General features: G+C 40.8%; 2 protein-coding genes across 3 annotated transcripts in view; one reads left to right on the forward strand and one right to left on the reverse strand.

The window, feature by feature from the left end:
* The window catches only part of LOC122554257 (transmembrane protein 205), a 13,596-nt gene extending 11,123 nt beyond the window's left edge, over positions 1-2,473 (forward strand). For both annotated transcript variants that reach the window (XM_043698994.2, XM_043698995.2), the window contains exon 4: positions 1,096-2,473. In XM_043698994.2, coding sequence (XP_043554929.1) covers positions 1,096-1,398 — 303 coding nt within the window. In that variant the 3' untranslated portion in view covers positions 1,399-2,473. The remainder of the gene's footprint in view (positions 1-1,095) is intronic.
* Positions 2-22,213, reverse strand: ttc4 (tetratricopeptide repeat domain 4). Its single transcript, XM_043698992.2, has 10 exons — positions 22,055-22,213; positions 21,223-21,340; positions 20,108-20,269; positions 18,281-18,358; positions 15,924-16,048; positions 15,409-15,495; positions 13,068-13,306; positions 9,418-9,502; positions 7,841-7,923; positions 2-3,931 (listed from the first exon to the last, which is right to left on the reverse strand). Exons 1-10 carry the CDS (start codon positions 22,151-22,153, stop codon positions 3,832-3,834), a joined length of 1,176 nt encoding a protein of 391 aa, XP_043554927.2. The 5' UTR covers positions 22,154-22,213; the 3' UTR covers positions 2-3,831.
* Between the last annotated feature and the right edge of the window lie 1,760 nt (positions 22,214-23,973).

Genomic DNA, 23,973 nt, shown 5'->3' on the forward strand with positions numbered 1-23,973 from the left:
GTAACATTCAGTGTTTTTAATTGGACAATGAGAGCGTGTTGAAGTTAATAGTCATCATTCTGGGTGGGATGTAACCCTTTCATCGCGAATGTTTTTATTTTTTCCAGAAATGGTCTGGATTACGTACAATCTCTTGTTAACTTTGTCACAGGTTCTGCTGCTTTTGAGCAACAATGCTAGAGACAAAAATACTGCAGATGCTGGAATCCAAGGTAGACAAGCTGGAGGCTAGAAAAACACAGTAAACATCAGGAAGTGGAGAAGCTAAAGTTTCGGGTATAACCCTTTTTCCTCTGCAGTTTTCTTTTGTCAAATACGTTGACTTCTCCACCTCTTGATCTTGCCTAGCTTGCTGTGTTCTTCCAACCTCCTGCTTGTCTATTTTGAGCAACAATGCATTGTGCCACAATTGTTTTGCTGTCTTTGAGGCCTTCCCTGCAGCTGTCACATATTGGGTGCTATCTGGTATCTTGTCATCACATAAAAAAATTAGGAATTATTGAGAACTGCTGAACCCTCAAGAGGATGTTGAATAGCAGTCAAATGTGCATCCAGAAATCTGGGAATATCCTCTGAATTAGGATCCATCATTGTATTGCAGGATATTGTGTGATAGTTCATCAAAACACTATATCCTGCTTAGCTGCAGCATCACCTTGGGAGGGCGAGGAGAGGAGGCGCTCACACTGGCGATTGTCAGGCTGTTCCTACAAAATGAGTTAAGTTTTCTAATTTGTGCTGAATACAGTAACCTAAATTAAAGAATATAGAGTTGGTTTCTTATCTGATCCCTAATGCCGATGCATGCTCACCCAGCATTCTCTCAGACTATTTTAAATTTGTATTAAAATGTCAAAAAGATGGTATAATTTATTCAATTTGCTGTTTCATTGGATGTCTTACTGGTGTTCTAAATGAAATATATTTTGAGAGCCTTATGCTAATTCTGGACTATCTTTAGCCCACAGTAGAAATCTGCCTTAAATTTGATCAATATATTGGCAGGTTTGAAGACCCATATATTACACCTGATCTATATCATGTAGTCAGTGAATGGTAATTCAAAATGATTACATGCAATTTCTTTTCTTCCAGATTATTGTTCTTTTCATCTGTGTGACTGTTGCTGGGCTCAATGCACAATGGTTTGGTAAGATAACTTCTGAAATAATGGCTGACATGCATCTGATTGAACAGAGCTGTGGACTGGGGAAGGATATTGGATTGTCAACCAACAGAGAGGCTTATAACAAGCTGAAGGAGAGTAACCCCAAATACAAGAAGTTTTCACATCAACTAACCCTGTATCACAATACTTCCTCTTTATGCAACCTGTGTTGCATCATCTGTAATGGGATAAGTTTGTACTACATGGCAGCCAATTTATCCACATTATGAAAGTGTTTTCAGTACAAATATTTTAAAGGCTCAGTGTTGAATGGTGAAAACTTCATTTACAAATAATGGAAGGCTGAAAAGAAAACTATTTTGTTGTATTGTCTGACGAACATAAATCCAGTATGATCGCTCCAATAATTATGCATTTTTAAAAGTGTTCATGCTATTATTTGCAATATTTTAGAACAAAAATCAGTGGGAAGTAGAAAATTTTAAATTAGAGGCAACGCTGTTGAAATTCATTAGCGAAGACAAGTCTAGGGTGATAAACCTGAAACAAAAACTGAAATAGCAGGAGAACCTCAGCAGGTCTGGCAGTATCTATAGAGAGAAAGCATCAACATTTTTGGGTCTAGTGACCCTTAAACATTGATTCTGCTTTCTCTCCAATCTTTAAGGGCCACTGGACCCAAAATATTGACTCTTTCTCTCCATCGATGCTGCCAAACATGCTAAATTTCTCCAGCGATTTCTGGTTTCAATTCCGATTTCCAGCAGTACTTTTTTTTTAGGGTGGGAAATGTTTAATTCTATTATAGTTTGACTTACCGTAGTTTACCCTGTGTTATAATGCATATGTGTAAATAAGCTGTCATACTTTTCCACACCCACAAATTGATGGGATTGAATAAATTTTAGGAGCTCCGCAATGGGATTTTTGAGTACAGCCAAGGGGAATTTGCCAGTATATATATTAATCTTGTGAATTAATTTTTATATGCTCTTTGTCAATGAGAATCCTGCTATTAGATGGACTTGGTTTGTTAGCCTGAAATTGATGTAAGTGAAATTAGAACAGGTTATATATAACCTTTCCAGGAATTTAGAAAACTAGAAGAGATTTGTGATCCATATGTCTAGTCCCAAAATTCAAAACCGTGCCCCACACTAGCCCAACTCTTAATTCTTTTATCCAACAAATTTTAATGTAGATCATACCAATTTGATGACAGTACATAACTCTTTAGGGCAGTCGTGTGTATGTATAATTTTGTATAAGATGTAGATTGAATGTATTGTATCAAAAACACTAATGATTTTCCAATGTTGATAAAGAATATTTTGTCACCCTTTCCATTATTGCACTTCTCTAGTTTGTTTTTCATGTACTTTTGATGGCTCATGGTTTTTATATTACTTTTGTTCTTTCTGAAGGTATCACTGGCAAGGCCAGAATTAGTTGCCCATTCTTCATTGTCCTTGCATTGAGTGGCTTGCTCTGCCATTTCAGGGAATGTAATGCCTGCATTTCTCACCAGAGGGCAACTAAAAATCCTACACAGTACTGTAGGTCTGAAGTCACATGTAGGTCAGACAAAATAAGAATAGCTAATTTCCTTTGAGTTAACAGTGCTGTATTATTGTCAAATGTTCCTGGGACATACTCTAAATTTTACTATCAACTGTGTTGGAATTCAAATTTTTTTTTTAAAGTCTGGGTTAGAGAACTAGCCAAATGGTGACATATAACAGCTGTCGATCACTGTAAAAACCCATCTGGTTCATGTTGCCCTTTTTAGGGAAGGATATCAACCAGTTACCTGATGTGAAGTTAGTTGAACTTTGGTGGGGAAACCTCTACTATTTCTGTCACAATCAATTATGTCTAATCACATGGAAAAAGATGGATTGATTAGGAATTGGATTTCTAAAGGGGAAGTCATGTTTAACTAATCTGCTGGAATGTTTAGAAGACGTTACAGCAAGGCTGAATGAGTAATGCTGTTATGTTGTACGTGGATGACCAGGTGTTTACAACTGTGTGACACTATTAATGTGAATATAAAATTGGTTGAGTGATAGGAAATGGGGTAACAGTAAATGGATAATTTCTGAGCTGGCGGAAAATTTATCGTGGCTTTTCTCAGAATATGAGCATTTTGCACTTATATTCTACCCTTCAAGCTGTCACATTTTGACTTTGGTGGCAAAACTATTTTTCAATCTCCCTTCTTACAACCTCACAACAGCAGCCCCTGAGTCCCCTACACTCTATGCTCTTTGCAATCTTGCTGCCATTGCTGTCAAGTTCCACACAGGTCCACCACCATTCTGTCTGTTTCTGTGACCTCTTTGTTCTCACTGCAATTGGCTTAATAAACTGGAGTGAAAACAATTGTTTGGAATCTTCAGCTTGAGAATAAAATGTAGAAGGCAATCCTAAGCAGCACCCAGGGAGTATGTATTGTCTGGAGAGCACTCATTCAATGATAATGATGAGATGTGATCAGATCATTTGTTCTCACATTTGTGTATGGTTTTCAAATATGGTATTATTGTCCATGTTTTTCTAAAACTATTTACTGTTGATCACACACCCACATTCATTGAGATAACACAATTTACTAGAATAAGTTTTGAACAGTCATATAGGATTAGAAATGATAACTACTTTATCCACAATTGCTGCCAAATCTCCAGCTCTGTATTATCTTAACTGACTTGGAGCTTCTTTCCTGATAGAAACTCTTTGGAGAATGATGAATCTCTTACTAGAATTATGATTCTCGGATTTCCAGCCTTCACAACATACCTAGATACAAGGATTCAAAGAAGTATGAATTAATATCAAACAACATCCACTTTTATGGAATAAAAAGAACAATGATCTAAATGAGGAGTGGGACCAGTCATATGGGGGGACACAAACATCCACGTCCTGGCCAACCAACTAAGAAGCACTGTCCAATGCTGCTCTACTTTCCCATTATCCACAATGTGAATGAATTCTTAACATGCCAGAATTTGTTCACAAAGGATTCTCTTGTCTCCTGTAGTACCAGTGGCATTAGTCTGTTCTCTGCAGTCAAGAGGATGGCAACTGCAATGTATGTCCTCTTCTATCAACTGAGGAAGAGAGCACAGATCCCTCAGAGGATGTCCAGCAAGACTGGCCCTGCACCCACCACTAGGTCTGATATTGAACCCCTCAGTGGTACCCAGTGAAATTTAGGGTTGGGAGCACTGGCTGATGAGCATTTCAGTGCCACATCCCTGTAAACTGCCAAGGAAGAAATGTCCCAGCTTGTTGGGACTCAGGGGGACTGCTGGAGACCAGGAACCTGCAAAGCAGAAGAGGACCCTATGGTGTTGGCTACTAACAATTTCATTGAAATGCACAAGCAAACACAGGAACAGCAGGCAGGTTTGCCAGGGGCACACGGTAACCTAACACAGATTTTATAGGACTGCAGCAAAACCGTTGCCACACTGCTGCCTCCATGGGCAGCTGCTATGCAGAGCGAGATCTAGCAGTCTGAGGATGCTGGACAGTCTCACAGGCCTGCACTCTATCACTCCATCCATTTGTACGCAGTAGCAATGGTATGGTCACAGGGCAGCAAGGTGACTGAGTACACCCCAGGTGTTGCTTTCTCTCAAAGGGACATGGTGATGCTAGCCAGAGGAGGGCCCACACAGGACTCCCCTCAGGACACTCCAGACAGAGCTTGGCCTTCTACCCTCATATTGCCTGGCACCCTCAGAACTCCAGGCATTTAAGCTGGGGAGGGTGGCCTTGCTTGTGAGGGGTGGGGAGTGGGGGGCACTCAGCATGGCAGGATTCTCTAACACAACACCAAACCACCAAGGCTGGTGGGCTCCAATGTGGGCAGGCTCCCTCCACCCCAGTTGTGGAACCCAGGACTGCACTGAACTGTCATGCAAAGAAGGAAGATGACCTTCTGCTGGTGACACTTCACTGAAAATACATCACATTTGTGAATGCATATGCAAATGTCTGTCTGGTTGGAACTTCAGCATTGAAGGTACAGAACTTTAGAGGTACACGCCTTCAATGTGTGAAGTGAGTAGCTTCTGAGAACTGGCAAATGCTTGTTAATTTGGCAAATGGCATTAAGGTTTTCAGCCCACAAAACAAGGTTAGTGCATCATAGCCGTTACCTGGTCAAGAATGCTTGGAGAAGAATTTGGACTAAACATAGATTAATGTCTAAGGTTCACATAGACCTGTGTGAGCACTGTGTGCTGTCTGCTTTAGTGGATTGTGAAGCAAAACACTTAACTTAGCTGAAAGTGGTGACAGCCACTTTCAGCTCCACTTGCCACACTTAAGATCTATTGCCTATTGGAAGTTGCTCTTCACACAGAAGGGTACAGCACTGATACAGGCTCTTTGACCCACCGTGTCTGTGATGACCATGATGCCATTCTAAACAGTGAGTCTCAAGCTCGGCTTCCTATCCTTGGTGAATCCTCAAGTGTCAATTCCTTTTTTGGTGCCTCTACCCATCAATCCTACAGGTTTTGAACATCCCTAGGTCCCCACCCAACCAGTCCATCTTAATCTTCATCTCTTCATTTTACATCCTCAGTTCCAGTAACCATGCCAGAAATAGGAGTGCATGCTACCCCCGCCTGATAGAAGTCAGGCTTCTGCTGACTGTCAATTCCCAACACCCTCCCTCCCTCCCTCCAACATCTACTCTCTGCATGTTGCCACCAATTACCAGTCAAACTAAGTTCCGTAGCTTCAATCTCATAACATTGGCCTCCAAGAATATCTCTTCGCATTCCACCGGCTTTTAATGAACAGACCTCCCAGGACTTGACAGTGACTCACCCAGTTTAGAGACTTCGATGGACAGCTCCAAATGATGAGTGACTAGATCTCTAACTGATATGTACAGCTCCCTACCTGTTGTCCTGTGACTCCCTGGCCTGGGTGCACTGGGCCCATAAGGTTGACCATTACTTACTCCCAGACCGGATCCCCTGACCGTGATTACCCTGAACAGCTGAGTACTATGTCCAAGACCCTGGACTGATATCGGAGGCTGCTGCTGATTTATTGCATCAGGAACCCATTTCCCTTGCCTTGACTGAGGACTACTCCCATTTGACTTGGAGTCATGGCTGAAGGAAGCCATGCAGTCTAGCACATTGTGCAGGAGGAAGACTGACATTATCTGGAGGAACAAGCATCAAGCACAAGTGGCCTGGTTACTGCTCTGACTTCCATGGGTTTTGTAATCACTTGTGGGATGGCCAACATTTACTGCCCATCCCTAGTTGCTCGAGAAGGTGGCAATGAGTTGCCTTCACAAACTGCTACAGTCCACATGCTGTAGGTTGACCCCTAATGCTGATGGGGAGGGAATTCCAGGATTTTGACCCAGCAACAGTGAAGGAACGGTGATATATTTCCAAGCCAGGATGGCGAGTGGCTCAGAGGAACTTGCTGGTGATGGTGTTCCAATGTAACTGTTGTCCTTGTCCTTCTAGATGGAAGTGGTTGTGGGTTTGCCTGGGGATCTCTGGTGAATTTCTGCATTGTATCTTGTAGATGGTACATGTTGGTGCTACTTTTGGATGGATTGCCAATCAAGCATGCTGCATTATCCTGGATGGAGTCAAGCTTCTGGAGTAATGGGGAGTACTCCATTAAACTCTTGACTTGTGCCTTGGAGATGATGGACAATCTTTGGAGAGTTAGGAGATGAATTGCTCACTGCAGTTGGGAAGTCTTACCTCTGAGTGCTAACCAGTGGTAGCAGAATGGGAAACTGCATAGTAATAAGGGAAGACCAAGTAATAATGAAGGATTTTGATGAATGCTACAGTGCCTCTCTCAACTCTGTAGTGAGAATCTCATCTTGCCATTCAATACAGGGTTGGAAAATGAGACTTTTTGGTCTCAACGTTAAGAAGCTACTTGCTCTCACCTGATCTTCCTAATTTTCTCACATAGGGCAGAACCTTCCCAGCCTCAGAACAATGTGTTGGCATTCACACTGTGCTACATTTTCAGTCTAAAATGAATTGATGTGTAGGCCAGGCAGGGGTTGGTGAAGGAAGAAATATGAAGTGATACTGTCCAAATCCACTTCACCCGAGTGCTCAGACCGGAAGTTGTTTAAGGTTAATTTGTCTAAGAGATTAAAAAACCAATGCTGTAACTGGCTATCCTTCCCAGCCTGCAATGGTTTTTTTAAAAATAATGATAGCTTTTTATGGGACATGCAAAGGTGGTCCTGCGGCACTGTGGGTGACATCACTGTTTCTGAACCAGAAGTTCTGGGTTCATGTACTCCTCCAGCTCTAGAAGACCAAGGAAGATATATACAGTCATAGCATGGCCAAATAGATCGAGTAACAACTTGCAAATCCTCCAAATTATGTGAATGGCATACAGTAACAATAAGTGAGATTTCTGGTTAGTTCATGATACAGTAAGAACATCGGAAGCTCAAACATCACTATTAATTGCTTTCGGCTGCAACATACACATAAAAGTGAATGGTGCCACAGCAAAGCACAATCTGAGTGAATTGTAACATTCACAAAAAGTTTGTCTTTTTTAGAATGTCCAAACAAATGGCTTTAAAGATGGTACAATCCATTTTATATAAAAATATGTAGTTCTCCACCTAGCTAAGTGAAAGGAACAGCAGGAATTGAATTCAAAAGCCATTCTGCTCACCTATCATGACTCAGAATCTGGCGCAGAGTGCACATTGGATCTACCAGGAACAGATCCTCTCTTTGCTCACCTTCAAAATATAGCTGTAGGCACAAGAGAGCAAATTTATTAACAGAAAGTATCTTTCTATTTATGTTTTAAATACTTACCAAAAATATTTGAGTTTGTTTGCTCTTGATTACTACAACAGAGAATAGTAAGATTCTAAAACAGAAAAACCAAGTATTCCTTTCTCCATCTTATTATCGTCTCTCCTTCAAAGACCTGCACTTCAAGATAAATGGATTTTTGTGTAATAATGAAGTAGTGTAAGAATCAATATCACTTCTAGAATGTATTTCAGGATATTATAATCCAGAGTATTGAAATCAATTTAAATTGTTCAGTAAGTTGTGGTTAAAACCTCCCAAATGGAAATAAAAATTCAAGGCTAAAGATTTTCCTGTTTTAAAATGCAGTTGTAAGCTGTGTTGTACCTAGTTTGCATCACATTTACAAGTCTGTTTGACAAGCAGTGGGGTAACATATTTATGCAAACTAACTAGTCACAACTTTAATACTTAGTCTGCAATGCCCTGATGTGCTCTTTTACAGCATTATGTCAGATGTAATAAGAATGCTTTGCTTCAAAATCTCACATTTCATCAAATTTTACATGCATCAGTCTGGACTCATCACACCAACCAGACCAGAACAATGGTTGCATGCAGCAAACACTTAGAAGAGCAAATGCTTCCTTGCACCAAAAAAAATCAACTGTCTCCTGCATCCAATGTCGCTTTAAGTTCTCCAATGTTTCACACACAGCCATCTGCAAAAACTTCTGAAGTCACTGCCATGCACAAGCCTCGGAGGCTAAGGCAGCCAGAGGGAATGCTGCCTGTCTACCTTACAAACTCCATTTTAGAGACTCGGTGTTGAAGAAGTATGGCTGATTCATGCAAGTGAATGTACGTTTTTGGGACATGGGTGTTGTTGGCTCTGCCAGCATTTATTGCTTGTCCCTGGTTGCCCTTGAGAAGGTGGTCATGATATGCCTCCTGAACTACTGCAGGTAAACCCACAATGCCACGAGGGAGCTAATTTCAGAGTTTTGTCCCAAAGACATTGAAGGAACGGCAATATATTTTCAAGTCAGAATGGTGACTGGTTTGGAGGGGAACTTGCATAAATATGTCCTTCTAGAACGTAGTGGTTATGGGTTCCACAAATTTGTGAATAACTTTGTTACCCTCAACCCAACTCTATCAGTTTTGTACTTTTAAAACTATCATCTTCAAACAGAGGTACTACGACAAATAATGGCTGTCAGACCGAAACATATCACTTTAAAATTACCAGTGCTGAAGGCGAGTTCACCAGGAATAAATGTTTCTGCTCTACTAAAAAAATGAAGGGAAATTAGGTGTTGATTTGTTTTCTGAGTTATTTCGCAAAGGGCATCAAAATGAATGAAAACTAATTTTGTGAGAGCTTGCTAACATGGAACTAACAGTTCCATCTAAGTTGGAGACAGTTTCCTCCACTTCCTCATTTTTCATTCAGGATAACATTCTTAAATCCAGTTCAAATAATACCTCTAAATTATTTGGCTTATATTTTTTTTCTGTATCCCAAGGGGGGACGTTCTCACCAAACATCACAGATAAATGGTCCATAAACCTGAAAAGAGAACAGAGCCAAAATTAATCTCTAGAAGGCAAAAATCTTTTTTCCCTGCTTGGCAGAAAACAAAACTCACATCCATAATTCAATATTATAAAGATCATATCTTTTTTATTTTGCTTTAATCTTGATAGTGGATTGAACTGGGAAGAGGAGGAGAAAGTGATATTCCTGATGAAGGGCTTATAGAAGAAAGAAGAAAGAAGAACAAAGAAAATTTACAGCCCAGGAACAGGCCCTTTGGCCCTCCAAGCCTGAGCCGATCCAAATCCACTGTCCAAACCTGTCGCCCAATTCCTAAGCATCAGTATCGCTCTCCTCCCCACCTACTCATCCATCTGTCCAGACGCATCTTAAATGAATCTAGCGTGCCTGCTTCTATTACCTCTGCTGGCAACGCGTTCCAGGCACCTACCAGCCTCTGTGTAAAGTACTTGCCGCATGTATCCCCCTTAAATTTTTCACCTCTCACCTTGAAAGCATGACCCCTCATTATTGAATCCTTCACCCTGGGAAAAAGCCTATCTCTATCTATCCTGTCTATACGGTTCATGATTTTGTAAACCTCAATCAGGTCCCCCCTCAATCTTCCTTTTTACTAATGAAAACATTTCTAACCTACTCAACCTCTCTTCATAGGTAGCATCTTCCATACCAGGCAACATCCTCATAAACCTTCTCTCCAAAGCGTTCACATCCTTTTGGTAATGTGGCGACCAGAACTGTACACAGTATTCTAAATGCAGCCAGACCAACGTCTTCTACAATTTTAACATGACCTGCCAGTTCTTATAACTCAATACCCCTTCCGATGAAGGCAAGCATACCATATGCCTTCTTGACCACTCTATCCATCTGTGCAGCAACCTTCAGATCTCTCTGCTCAACTTTTCCCAAGGCTCTTCCGTTTACTATATAATTCGCTCTAGACTTCCCAAAATGCATGACCTCACATTTGCCTGGATTGAATTCCATCTGCCACTTCTCTGCCCAACTCTCCAGTCTATCTATATTCTCCTGTATTCTTTGATAGTCTCCTACTCTTTCTGCTACTCCACCAATCTTTCTGTCATCTGCAAACTTGCTGATCATACCAACAGTGGCCTCTTCCAGATCTTTTATGTAGATCACAAACAACAGTGGCCCCAGCAATGACCCCTGTTGAACTCCCCTGGTCACCTTTCTCCATTTCGCGAAACTCCCTTCAACTACTACTCTCTGTCTCCTGTTGCTCAACCAATTTTTTATCCACCTAGCTAGAACACCCTGCACACCATGTGACTTCACTTTCTCCATTAGTTTACCTTATCAAACGCCTTACTAAAGTCCATGTATTTGACATCAACAGCCCTTCCTTCATCTATCAACGTGGTCATTTCCTCAAAGAACTCTATTAAGTTGGTAAGACACGATCTCCCCTGCACAAAACCATGTTGCCTATCACCTTAATAACCTCTAGCTTACCCAACACACCTTCCCTACTTCTGTCAACGTGATCCAGAGTAATCCAACTTCCTTCTCTAATCTCAACATTCATCATGTCCCTCTCCTCAATGAACACTGATGCAAAGTAATCATTCAGAATCTCACCCATTTTCTCAGGTTTGACACATAGCCTTTCTTCCTTATCCTTTAGTGGACCAATCCTTTCTCTAGTTACCCACTTGCTTCTTATATAAGAATAAAAGGCTTTGAGATTCTCCTTAATTCTGCTTGCCAAAGTGATTTCATGACTCCTTTTAGCCTGCTTGATTCATTGTTTAAGACTGGCCCTACTCTCCAGATATTCCTCCAGAGCCCGTTCTGTTCTTTGCTGCCTGGACCTTATATATGCTTCCCTTTTCCTCTTGGCTAGTCGTACGATTTCTCCTGTCATCCACAGTTCACGAATTTTGCCTTTCCTGTCGTTTGCTTTCAACGGGAAATGCCTATCCTGCACTATCTTTGAAAGCCTCCCAGATATCAAATGTGACTTCCATTCAAATAGCTGCGTCCAATCCACGTTTCCCAGATCCTGCCTAATTTTGATATAATTATGCCCGAAATGTCAATTCACCTGCTCCTCTGATGCTGCCTGATTTGCTGTACTTTTCCAGCACCACACTTTAGACTCTGAACTGGGAAAAGGACGGTTTTTAAAAGAAAGACCAAGGAAGGAATTGTTGTATTTTTAATTATCAAGTTACTGAAACTCATTGTAAGTTGTGCTTACATTCTTGCTTTGCAAGCAGCGGGGGAAGGAGTAAAAGTAGATATCATGACACCAGTGTATGTGTACCGAGTGAGATTCAACCAGCAGCAAGCAGCTGATTGGTTTGTGGAAATGTGGCCAGTCATGGATACCAAAGGTCGTCACCCTGATGCCAACTCTATGATTAACTGTTGGGTAGCTAAACAGCTTGTGGGTATGAATGCTTCAAGCGGAAGCCTTGGAACATTGCAAGGGGTGATGGTATCTCTTACCCCTATAAAATTCCTAGGCTAAAGAAAACGAGGTGTTTTTGTTTACCAATTGCTATAATTGGTAAAAGACTTCTTCATTTGTGAACTAGTTGACCCTGTACTCCCATGAAGAAATGAAAGAACATGGAGGAGATGATCAGAAAAACAAAGAACTTAAACAAACAATCAAATCCGGATGTCTGGTGCTAATGAAGTGTTTTGCTCCACCGATAGTTATTTTCCTCTCCAACCATAACACTATTTTTTGGCTGTTTCTGTCTGTGTGTATGTGTTGAGTTTTACAAGGGGGTTGGAGCTTTAATTGATAGAGTTATGTGTCGATAGTTCATTGTTGTTTATCTGTGGTTAGAATCTATTTGTTTGCACTCAATAGCTCTTGTAAATACAGAAACCTGGTCCACGTTAATCTGAGTTAACAAAAAGATAAATTGGAGATGTTGTGTAATGTGATAACATTTTAACTTCTGTGATGACTCAGGGAATAGTGAGGCTTGATTTCCAACACACTACTCAGTGAGGCATAACAGAACAAGGAGACTCAGGACAGTCTCAGTTCATCTTGTGACCTACGTTCACATCCTTTGGAAAGTGTTTGCTTCTAAGTTATCCTCAGATCTATTTCACCACAAAGATTGTAAATTGCCAGTGTATTCAGACAGCTCCAGAATGCAGGGACAAAGCCACTAGTGTGCATACATTTACTAAAGGTGGGAAATAATTTTGACATGGCTGTTGCTTATTCATTGAAAATGTCTAGTGTGAAGCTGTCATGAATATAACATTATTAAAATATCAGCCCACATCACATGAATATTTGACTAAAAGTCCTAGGTTTGCTCAAATCATTGGAGAGGTTATTTTTAGAACACCCACAACAAACACAGAGAATGCTAGAAAACCCAGTTCAGTGTCACACTGGACTGGAGACATTAGCTCGGTTTCTCTCTCCACAAATATTGCCATACCTGCCGTGTTTTTCCAGCATTCTCTGTGTGTGTTTCAGATATCCAGCATTCACAAAATTTTGGCTTTGTCCTACCTAAAAACAGACATTAATATTAATTCCCTAAACTGAAAGATGTCTTTATTTGATATTTACCGGGTGTCTTCATGAAACGCTGAGATAAAATCCATTTGTTCATATTCAGGATACAGAAACAGCACAGGCCAATTTAAGGTGCCATTTTCATCCAAGTGCACGACAATGCCATTCTCGGAGTTTATGCCATCAAACAGTGTTCTTAATATCCTGCTGTCTTCCTTATTATCATCATCATCATCACTATCAGAGTTTTGACTGGACAACTCCGGAGGCTGAAATACCTTGATCTTCCTCTCCTGCAACAGAGAACAATAAAACCTAAAGCAAAATTCAGAAATAGTGAAATATATCCTTACATCTAGCAACAATGCTGAGTCAATCCCTTTTCCTCAAAGATATTCATCTATCCTTTGGGACAGGAAGCTATGTGATAATTGGGGACAGGCCTGTTGGTAGTGCAGAATATATGTTTTTAAAGTAGAGGTTGTGACATATGATTCTAAAATCATTCCATCACTTCCACCTCCTTACTGTAAATTAGTTGCCACATACAAGTGCTGATCTTAAATATCAGGTATCATTTTAAAAACATATCCTTCTCCAGAGCAGTATTGTCAAATATACATTTTCCGTACATACTCATGAAAAAGTCAAATCTTTTAAACCCAATTTTAGGCCAAAGATTGAGAGATTGACTTTTCCTAAGTAATAATTTTAAGAGATAGATGTGTATGCTTGATTAGGTCCCAAACAAAAACCATTGTAATGGAACAAAGTAAAAACTTACAACATGAAGGAATTCACATTTAGTCTCAAGCATTATTTATTTTGTAACATTATAAATTATATACATTTCCTCCAAAACAATACAAATGTATAGTTCCTATGAAACCATTTGTAAGCTGAATTGGCGAAAGCAAAGAAGCAATTACCATTAATTTATGTTGGAAAAATTTTTGAGCGTTCCCAAACCCAAAACATAACCTACCAAATCATACCAAATAACACATTAAATCTAAACTAACACTAACATATAGTAATGGCCTTCGGAGGTTGGGGTGGCGGGAGGTACAAGATAGCTTAGGACACATCTGGCTAACGGATGCACAAAATACATTGAGATAAACCACAGATGCTCGCAGACACAGTTCAAAGCTATGGTGGCTTGATGGTGAGATGCTGAGTGTAGTTCCCAGGGAAGGTACTTGTTGGCGCCACCCTTGCTGCGTGCGCTTTTTTGTAAAAGCGAAAATCCTCTTTCATTTAGTGAAAACAGGTACTAAAGTAGGTCTTTCATAAAAGTGAATTGGTTCAAAAAGTAGGGGATACCTGTACCATAAAGAATTAACTACAACATTGTAGTTCTTCAATGTCTCTCTGATTAGCAGCTAAATCACTGAATACTTTATCCAAATATCATTTTGGTATAACATAACATAGATCTTCCTCATCTTTATTTTCCTTATCATTGGTAGTACCAGGAGGTTCAACACCAAAATTCCACAAGTAGGATCCTAAATATTGTTGAATGTATTCGATATTGCACATTTTAGAAATTTTTTTTGACATCGCTAGGATCAAGCTCATACCTTGTGCCTAAAACCCATTGGCACAATGTTGCTAGTCAAGGTGTCTGCAATTTTCCACCCCAATTCCCACTTCCTTCAAACACTATCCTTAGAGGGTTCTTTATGCAGATATCCAAGGGTTGAATGATTTGTATGATCACCAGGAAAAGCAGTCAAATAACCAGCCTTTCCCATGAAGTGGATATAATGCCTCTTTGAAGTTTCTCTTTACGGAGAGTTCTGTGTTCCACTATTACCATTGGCTTTAATCATGTGCCATCTGCCATACGTAACCACTCTGGACTGTATGTAAACCCACCAGCTTTACAAAGACAGCACTTTCTACAATCTTGGTATCAGTCTTGTTTGCTAGCAGGTCGAAGTTCATTTGTTTCATTCATATTTCTAATGTAGATCGTTCCAACACATATTCATCAACTGATGTCAGCTGACAATTGATGATTTTATTGTGTATAGGTGGCAGATGCTGTTCTGACAAAGTACCAAATCATACCTTTTCACAAAGCTCAGGCATGACATAGCATTTACCTTCAATTCTGAAATGCCATCTTTCTTCATTTCTGAGGTTGTAAAGCTGAAGTAAAATCTAAAAATTGTGTCTAACCTCAAATTAATGAGGTCAGTAATTAACAATAAATACTCAACAATTAGAACACTATTTAACATCTTAAAAGCGAGGATTAAAAGTTTGAAAAGTTCAGCTTTTTAGAGTATAAGGTCATGTGGTCATCTTCTGTAGGAGATCAATTTTAACTTGATAGCAATGTGGAAGACAGGGCCACTTTTCCTAAAGTTTCATATTCCCTTACCCTGATAGCCTTCAGTAAGGCCTCTGCTTGCACCCGGTCCTTCTTCTCCTTCAGTTTTGATTTCCTTAGATTACGCTCTTCAATGCGCTTTAAAAAATAAATTAATAATTAAGAAGGAGATGACGTGGCAAGAATCAGTCAGAACAAAGATCTTTCACTTGTGATCTGAATTCCACGCATATTCAAATGATGCCTTTGAAGCCATCATTCTCTGCTCGCTGTGAGGGCTTTGAGCATAACAAGTTCAACATGAACCTGTCACCAGAACACACATTGTCAGCACAAAATAATCTCTGAGATTACAATGCAATTTTAAACAGTTAATTCATCTGCTCCCACTCTGCTTATTAACAAATCTCTTCCCTGCCTCGAGGAACGACGTTGACAGTTTCTGCTCTGTCTACATATTTTAAACTTAATTGACTAAATCCCCTGTATCCAGCACACATGCAATGCAGTCATCACAGACTTCATCTCTCACAGTCAAGTATTTAACCAGCAGTCACTAAACATACCTTCTGTTTATCAGCTTTGGCTCTCAATTCAATGAGTTGCTTTTCTTTGGGTTCAAACTGGAGGCCCTCGTCACACCATGCTATTGCCTGGCTGTAATTTTTCAGTTCAATATGACAAAGAACACCTGTCAATATAAAACTTCAGTCATTTAATGTCATTAGAAAATCCATTTCCCAAACATTTATTTACTAATCAAGCAATCATAGTGAGATGCCAGTTTAACAAAATCTACCTCCATTTCATAATATAATATTAATGTTTATGATTAAATATGGAGTCTGTTAGATGATCACCAGAACAAGACTCTGGAGATTGTCAATTTTTTTTTAAAAAATGATCTTTCTTTTCTCAATAAAAAGCAGCAAAAATGGGTGAGAGATAGGAAGGGGAGGTTCATCATTATCTAACTCACCTATGGTTAGTAACAAACATTGGTCCCATATGGCATTGTTCTGTCTCAGCATCCCATTTTGCTACTGCCTTTGGATTAAGACTAAAAGAAAGTCAATTAGTGGAGCACCACCCTGTTAAATTCATAATTGCCTGTGCGTGTAGCACAAATGTTTGAAGTCCAGTATAGCATCATAGATTCTGAGTCACTGCTATGGTTTCCCGCTGTCAGAGTTCCTCATGGATCTCCCAATAGGAATCATAAACTAGAGTTGTATGGTGGGACTGTTTGATGCAGTTTACTCTGTGAGAGTTGCCTGTGAAGCTGAAATGTCAGATGGGCAATAACCCAGCTTCCGGAACCCTTCAGAATATTCCCTAAATCTGAGTTAGAGATCTTGGAGGCTACTGCTTTACTTTCCTTAACCTGGAAAGATTAGAGAGGTTCAGATTTACTCCAACTGTTGGCTAACTATTAATCTAACCCTAAGTATGAACAAAATACTGCAGATGCTGCAATCTGTACTGAAAACAAAAAATGTTGGAAATCACAGCAGGTCAGGCAGCAACCATGGAGAGAGTGCATGCTAATGTTTCGTGTCCAGCTGACTCTTCATCAGAGCTGATGTGAAGTGTGGAAGTGGCAGCATTTATGCAATAGTGGAGATAGGGTGCGAATGCTGGGGGGAAGAAATGGTGTTCATAGAGCAGGTTAAGTAATCGGAACGTGAGAATGACAGAACAGTGGGTTCAACCCACTTCCATTCCTTCCCTTCCTTATAGCTTTATTTGTTACATTCTCTGTCACCATGCCCTCTCTTCCCTTCCCCGCACCCCAGTGGGACTGTCTGTTCTTTCCAGTCTGGCAGTTAGACTCAGCATTGTTCTGCCATTCTCACATTCTGCTCATTTCGGCAGCCTTTCAGATCTGCACTATCGGCACTCTTTCTCTCCTCCACCTCCATTGCATAAACGCTGACTCCTCCACACTTCACATCAGCTCTGATGAAGAGTCATCTGTACGTGAACATTAGTGATCTTACGCACTTTTGTTTTCCACACATAAAACTAACCCTCCCTGTTTGATTCATCACCACCCCCAACCCTTTATGAACATCAATGCCTCCCTCAACCCAGATAGCCACCAAACAGACAATTAACCCCTCCAGCCCTCTTGAATTCAACAGCCCGACAGACCACAAAATACCATCCTAATGTCCTCCCACCCCTAGTCACTCTCCCTTACATTCAACACAGAAACCAACTCACCCTAGCAACCTTGGACCTGACAGCAACCCCAGACAACCAATTCCCCCCCCCCCCGCTACCCGACCCCTAAAATCAATCTGCATTAATCCCTTCCCCTCACTGACTGGGCACAATCAGACAGCCCTGAACTCCCTCCACTCAGGCAGATACCCAACCCAACCTATCCTCAGCACATTCACTTATTTAGAACTCCACACCACTCACCCACATCACTGTCCTAGCCCCTACCTGTACACGCCACCCTTCCAACCCTGTTACCCCACCCTGCACCTGTGCAGCCCACACACTTTTACCAACCTTCTTGCAGTAGCTGTCAGTGATTTTAGGATTTTTAAACCTTGAAATACAGCAGGTACTGCTGCAAATGAAACATGTGGTTTGAGCACTAATCCACGCTGGCGTTGGCTGCAGGACCTGCTGCTTTGGGCTGGATCGCTTCAGCTAGGAAATCCCCTCAAAGCTAGGTGGGGACTTTTTGTCTGATTTGGGTTGGAAATAGGAATTCTGATCCAGATCTGAAGATTTGGGCTCATACTACCTGTGCTATTGCTAGAATAAAATACACTTTCAAAACTCAATTACAGATTTCCTAAAAGCTGGGGGGGGTGGCCGGGAGAAGAGAGAAGTACCTAGCTGTTTCACACATCAACACACACAGATTTAGCAGGGAATAGATCAAATATTTCTGCTCTCTTACCTCTAATGATCGCTTTCAAATGGTTTGGTTTCAGTTTTCGAGCTGCAATCACATCATTTAGTGCAGATCGATTATTACCTTGAATAAAGCATATTAAAAGACAGAGTGTGAGAATAAATTTACTTTTTTGAGGGGTGATAGATATATGACAGATGCCAGAGGTAGGTTCTTTACTCAGAGAGTAGTAGGGGTGTCGAACGCCCTGCCTCCAACAGTAGTAGATTCACCAACTTTAAGGGCCTTTAAATGGTCATTGTATTGATTTCACAGGTTGGCGCAACATAGAGGGCCGAAGGGCCTGTACTGCGCTGTAATGTTCTCTGTTTTTTGTTCACCATATTTTTGCTGTTGCATATGTTAGTTCTATACTTAACAGCTGACATTACCTGGGTGTACTCGCATGTGGAGGAAAGTACTACTTGATTACAGATGTGCTTTTCTCGTTTAGTTTTATATTTTCCTTTAATTATATTAATTTACAGCCTATAACTAATTGTTGAGTTGATCTAATGATACCAAATGTTCTGTTAATGTTGTGTTTCCCTTTAGAACTCATACAAATGTGCAATGTGACATTTCTATTAAACATACCAGCAAACCTTCCAGTCCTCAAGTAATGGCAAGCGGTGACCAGTGGGGTACCGCAGGGATCGGTGCTGGGACCGCAGCTTTTTACAATATATATTAATGATATAGAAGATGGTATTAATAGTAACATTATCAAATTTGCCGATGATACAAAGCTGGGTGGCAGGGTGAAATGTGAGGAAGATGTTAGGAGATTACAGGGTGACCTGGACAGGTTAGGTGAGTGGACAGGTGCATGGCAGATGCAGTTTAATGTGGATAAATGTATGGTTATCCACTTTGGTGGCAAGAACAAGAAGGCAGATTACTACCTAAATGGAGTCAAGTTAGGTAAAGGGGCAGTACAAAGAGATCTGGGTGTTCTTGTACACCAGTCAATGAAGGCAAGCATGCAGGTACAGCAGGTAGTGAAGAAAGCTAATAGCATACTGGCCTTCATAACAAGAGGGATTGAGTATAGAGCAAAGAGGTTTTTCAGCAGCTGTACAGGGCCCTGGTGAGACCGTACCTGGAATATTGTGTGCAGTTCTGGTCTCCAAATTTGAGGAAAGACATTCTGGCTATTGAGGGAGTGCAGCGTAGGTTCACGAGGTCAATTCCTGGAATGGCGGGACTATCTTAAGTTGAAAGCTTGGAGCGACTGGGCTTGTATACCCTTGAGTTTAGAAGACTGAGAGGGGATCTGATTGAGATGTATAAGATTATTAAAGGATTGGACACCTCTGGAAGCAGGAAATATGTTTCTGCTGATGGGTGAGTCCTGAAGCAGAGGACACAGCTTAAAAATAAGGAGTAGGCCATTTAGGACAGAGATGAGGAGAAACTTCTTCACCCAGAGAGTGGTGGGTGTGTGGAATGCTCTGCCCCAGAAGGCAGTGGAGGCCCAGTCTCTGGATTCGTTTAAGAAAGAGTTGGAAAGAGCGCTCAAGGATAGTGAAATCAAGGGTTATGGAGAGAAGGCAGGAACAGGATACTGATTGAGGATGATCAGCCATGATCATAATGAATGGTGGTGCAGGCTCGAAGGGCAGAATGGCCTACTCCTGCACCTATTGTCTATAAGATTACTCCAGATTCAGACAGCCTGATATTCAATTCATTTAAGATACTTACATCTAAGAGACTCATTCATATTGAGAGCTAATCTCATTGTCTGACATTGATTCAGACAATCCTCAATACTGACTTCCTGAACAATCCATCTCCACACTGGTAGAATTATCAAGTATCAAGCCATACCTAAATAAAATTGTGCTGCTGCTCTGTTCGTATGGAGTATGACTTTAAGCTCAGAGTCACTGCATTTTCTCTTCAGTCCCTCTGTATAGGAGATTATGGCTTTCTTGTAATTCTTTTCCTTAAAGTAATGATTCCCTTCATTCTTGTATGTTTTTGCAAGCTCTGTAAAACATAGTTCAAAAGAAAAAGTTTAACATAACCTATGAATATTAGTTATTGTCGCCTAGCCTACATAAAAATGTGATTTATCATTTAATCTACATGGACGCTCAAGTTGTTTCAACAGACATTAACCCAGAAAGTGAAAATTGCAATATTATTCGAGGAGAGTGCCATTAAGGTTCGCCCCAATGATTTTCCTACGAACAGCTTCAGTATCTCCAATACTGATTACATCAGTGAGCAAACATTTATTCAGTAGATTATTTAGAAATCATTTCACTGAAGTACTATTTTCCTTGTATTCTTCTGAAAATAAAAATAGGATCAGGCTAAAAGACTGCACTGTAGAGTACTCACTGTAGTATCATCTATCACTTCTATAAATGATAACATGTAGATGGGGATGACAGCAACATAATAGTTATGTCACCAGACCAATAATCAAGATGCCCAGACTAATGTTCTGGGACAAGAGTTCAAATCCTCCTGCAGCAACTGACATGACAACATGTCATGACCATCAATTATTGCAAAAAACCATTTGAATTACCAATTTTAGGAAAGGAAAGCCAAACAAAGCCAAAACACTGACATAAGGAACTAGGAAAACTCAGGCAGCATTAACAGTTTCTGGTTCAGGTCAATGACTTTACAACAGAATACAATTACTCTTAATCTGCCATCCTTACTTGGTCAAACCAATGTGATTCCATATCCACTATTAGGTGATTGACTCTTAACTTCCCACCAAAACACCCTAGCAAGCCATTCATGCAACAGATGCTGGCCTTGCTGGTAACACACATATTCCATGAAAAGAATAAATAAAACCTGGCCAATGCCAGTAAATTTCATTCCATTGACTTCTCAGAAGAAGAAATCTGCAGGAAGCCAGTTAATGTTTACAAAATGAAAATTTGCAAATTGCAAGGGTTTTGTTTGAATTTCTGTACCTTCTGGAGATTGATCCTCATCATACAACATTGACTGGATGCAGGCAAGTTCTGGATGTTTCAAAGGATCAAGTTCTTCAGGAGCCTTTTTCATAAACATTGGAATCTTTTCGAATTCCTTGGCAAGAATAAAAAACATAACAATATAGTCAGCATTGTACAGTAAATGAAATTATGCCTTTACTTAGCTACTGAGCATGTGTCTACAGGGCTCGAGATAAGATGATACCTCTCAGCATCTTCTGTACATAGTCATGTTCATTAAAGACTTGCTGTTTCATCAAGAAGGTGGATCTCTCAATACTACAAGCATGACGTAGTCCTTTTCTATCTCAGTTTGCTCCTATTTAACTTTTCTAGTACCTGATTGTTTCTTAACAGGCAAGGTGAGACATGAAAATGCCTTCTCGTTAATTATATAATTTGCAAGTTCTTCATAAAATTAGCATTTATTCTCAAGACAAAGGAAGATTTATTAGCCTACAGATGACAGATTTTAAAAGGGAGCCCGGGCAATTTCTCAGCACAGAGAACTGTTTAAAATGCTAGTTTGGGAACTGGGAAAGGAGATTCAGTGATCAGCAATTGGAAGTGAATTTAAAAACAGATTAAATATAACTTCAGCCTGAGCAAGCTCCGAATGTTATCACGTAACATTCACAAAATTACTTTGTTATTCCTCACATGGCGGTATGTCCTGACAATTTATTTAACCTTGCCTATCTGTATCGCTTGCTCTTTTATTTCCACAAGTTGCGAGTCGAGTGAAGCAGCTTTCCCAAGACGTTCCGAGAAGTGCCCCTACCCCCACCGATTTCTTTTCAAATCTCACCTCTTCCCAGTTATCCTCGTTGAAGCCTCCCTTGTACTTCTTCTCCCTGAAGTGGTCGTAAAGCGCATCCATTCCATCGTCCTCCCCCGGCGATGCCATGCCGTCCACTCCCAGACAGCTCGCTCACTGCCCACAGCTGATACACTCGGAGATTTGTTACATTCAGCAACACATGTTTCCGGCTGCACCACTGCAAATCGTCCCCCAATCCCAAAAAACACTTCCGCCTTACCATTTTACTAACATTGGAGACGTAAAGCTCTTCGTCGAAGTGAAATCTGCGCGGCACTGTGTTTTGCATAATAACCATTTAAAAGAGGCGGAAGATCTGAATCGATGCTGTGCTCGGTTTTTATGCAGTGAGCCAACGGGTAGAATGTACTGAGGTCTCCAAAATACCACAGTATTGATAAAAGTAAAATAAATCAATTGCTTGTTATTACAGTAAAATTGGAGGTGATCACTTGAAGTGAGCAGCCTTTCAAAATTATAAAAAGACAATTAAAAACCATGGGAAGGTCAGGCTCCATAATGATGGACATTTTGGGTGACCAAAGGCAAGAGTCTGGAGGAGGGGCAGTTGAAAATAGAAAGTCATGTTGCCACATTTTCAGGAATATAACCTGCCAGAGTGGCAACCGTCTTCGACAGATACGTAAAGGGAATCATCAATAATTGAACTATCAGAGCCATAGAGGTAGTGACAACTCCATGGGAGAGGTCAAGGGGCCGGCGCCAGGAGGGATACAGATCCAGATCCACTACATTTAGTGTGCTGTGATGGCTATTTAAAGGAAGGATGAAATTTCACACAGATTTCCCCTCCACGTATCCATTTTAATTATTTTTAATCAACCTGTTCTGTCATGTCATGATACACCTTCGGCACAAGTGGGACTTGAACTTGGATTTTCTGGCTCAGAGGCGAGCACACGAACATTGTGCTTCAAGAGCCCTTCAACTTCGCTATGTGTACTGATGGCACACGTTCTGCATCCATAACAAAAGGCCCATCTACCCATTAGTCCTGTCATTGCTGACCTCTCTAGGTTTCTAGTTTTCTAACACCTCCAAATTAAACTTTTTAAACATGTGTAAATCTTGTGATAGGCCTTACTCCTATTTCTACAAAATGTCAGGAGACAAATGTCCTCCATGGATAGGGCAAAGAAGCAGGTCCTGCAATCACACCAAATGGATCAAACCTCCTGCAATTGACAACAATCTGGTCCACACCAGCTGTCCAGCCAACTGAATCAATTTGATATATTGTGGCAACATACATGTAGCCCAGAACTATGGATAATTTTAGAGGCTCCAATTTCCATGATATAGCTGACCAGGAATCTCTCCCATTCTTACCACCTGCCATTTGTTGGAAGAATTTGCAAGTTGTCATTCAATTGTTAGGGCACCATTCTTGACCATCAAGTCCTGGAGACAGATTTGAAATTAGAGCTTTTGGTTCAGAGGGAGGGATACTACCCACCGATAGGACTTTCCTGAGGCAGATTAGTAGATATAAATATTTTCAGAGCTGAAAATGTGTTGCTGGAACAGCGCAGCAGGTAAGTCAGCATCCAGGGAACAGGAGAATTGACGTTTCGGGCATAAGCCCTTCTTCAGGAATGAGGAAAGTGTGTCCAGCAGGCTAAGATAAAAGGTAGGGAGGAGGGACTTGGGGGAGGGGCGTTGGAAATGCGATAGGTGGAAAGAGGTCAAGGTGAGGGTGGGGTGGGGCGGAGAGGTCAGGAAGAAGATTGCAGGTTAGGAAGGCGGTGCTGAGTTCGAGGGATTTGACTGAGACAAGGTGGGGGGAGGGGAAATGAGGAAACTGGTGCAATCCGAGTTCATCCCTTGTGGTTGGAGGGTTCCTAGGCGGAAGATGAGGCGCTCTTCCTCCAACCGTCGTGTTGTTG

The sequence above is a fragment of the Chiloscyllium plagiosum genome, unplaced genomic scaffold (assembly GCF_037043375.1).
Source record: "Chiloscyllium plagiosum isolate Xiang-an unplaced genomic scaffold, Cpla_swu_hap1 HiC_scaffold_9, whole genome shotgun sequence".
NCBI lineage: Eukaryota > Metazoa > Chordata > Chondrichthyes > Orectolobiformes > Hemiscylliidae > Chiloscyllium > Chiloscyllium plagiosum.

Excerpts from the sequence above, each read along its gene's own strand:
- ttc4 (XM_043698992.2), bottom strand. The coding sequence starts at position 22,153 with ATGGCATCGCCGGGGGAGGACGATGGAATGGATGCGCTTTACGACCAC. Across the intron at positions 20,270-21,222 it reads TGAGGATCAATCTCCAGAAG|AGCTTGCAAAAACATACAAG; the intron begins GTACAGAAATTC and ends TATGTTTTACAG. Across the intron at positions 3,932-7,840 it reads CAGATTCTGAGTCATGATAG|GTATGTTGTGAAGGCTGGAA; the intron begins GTGAGCAGAATG and ends CCTTGTATCTAG.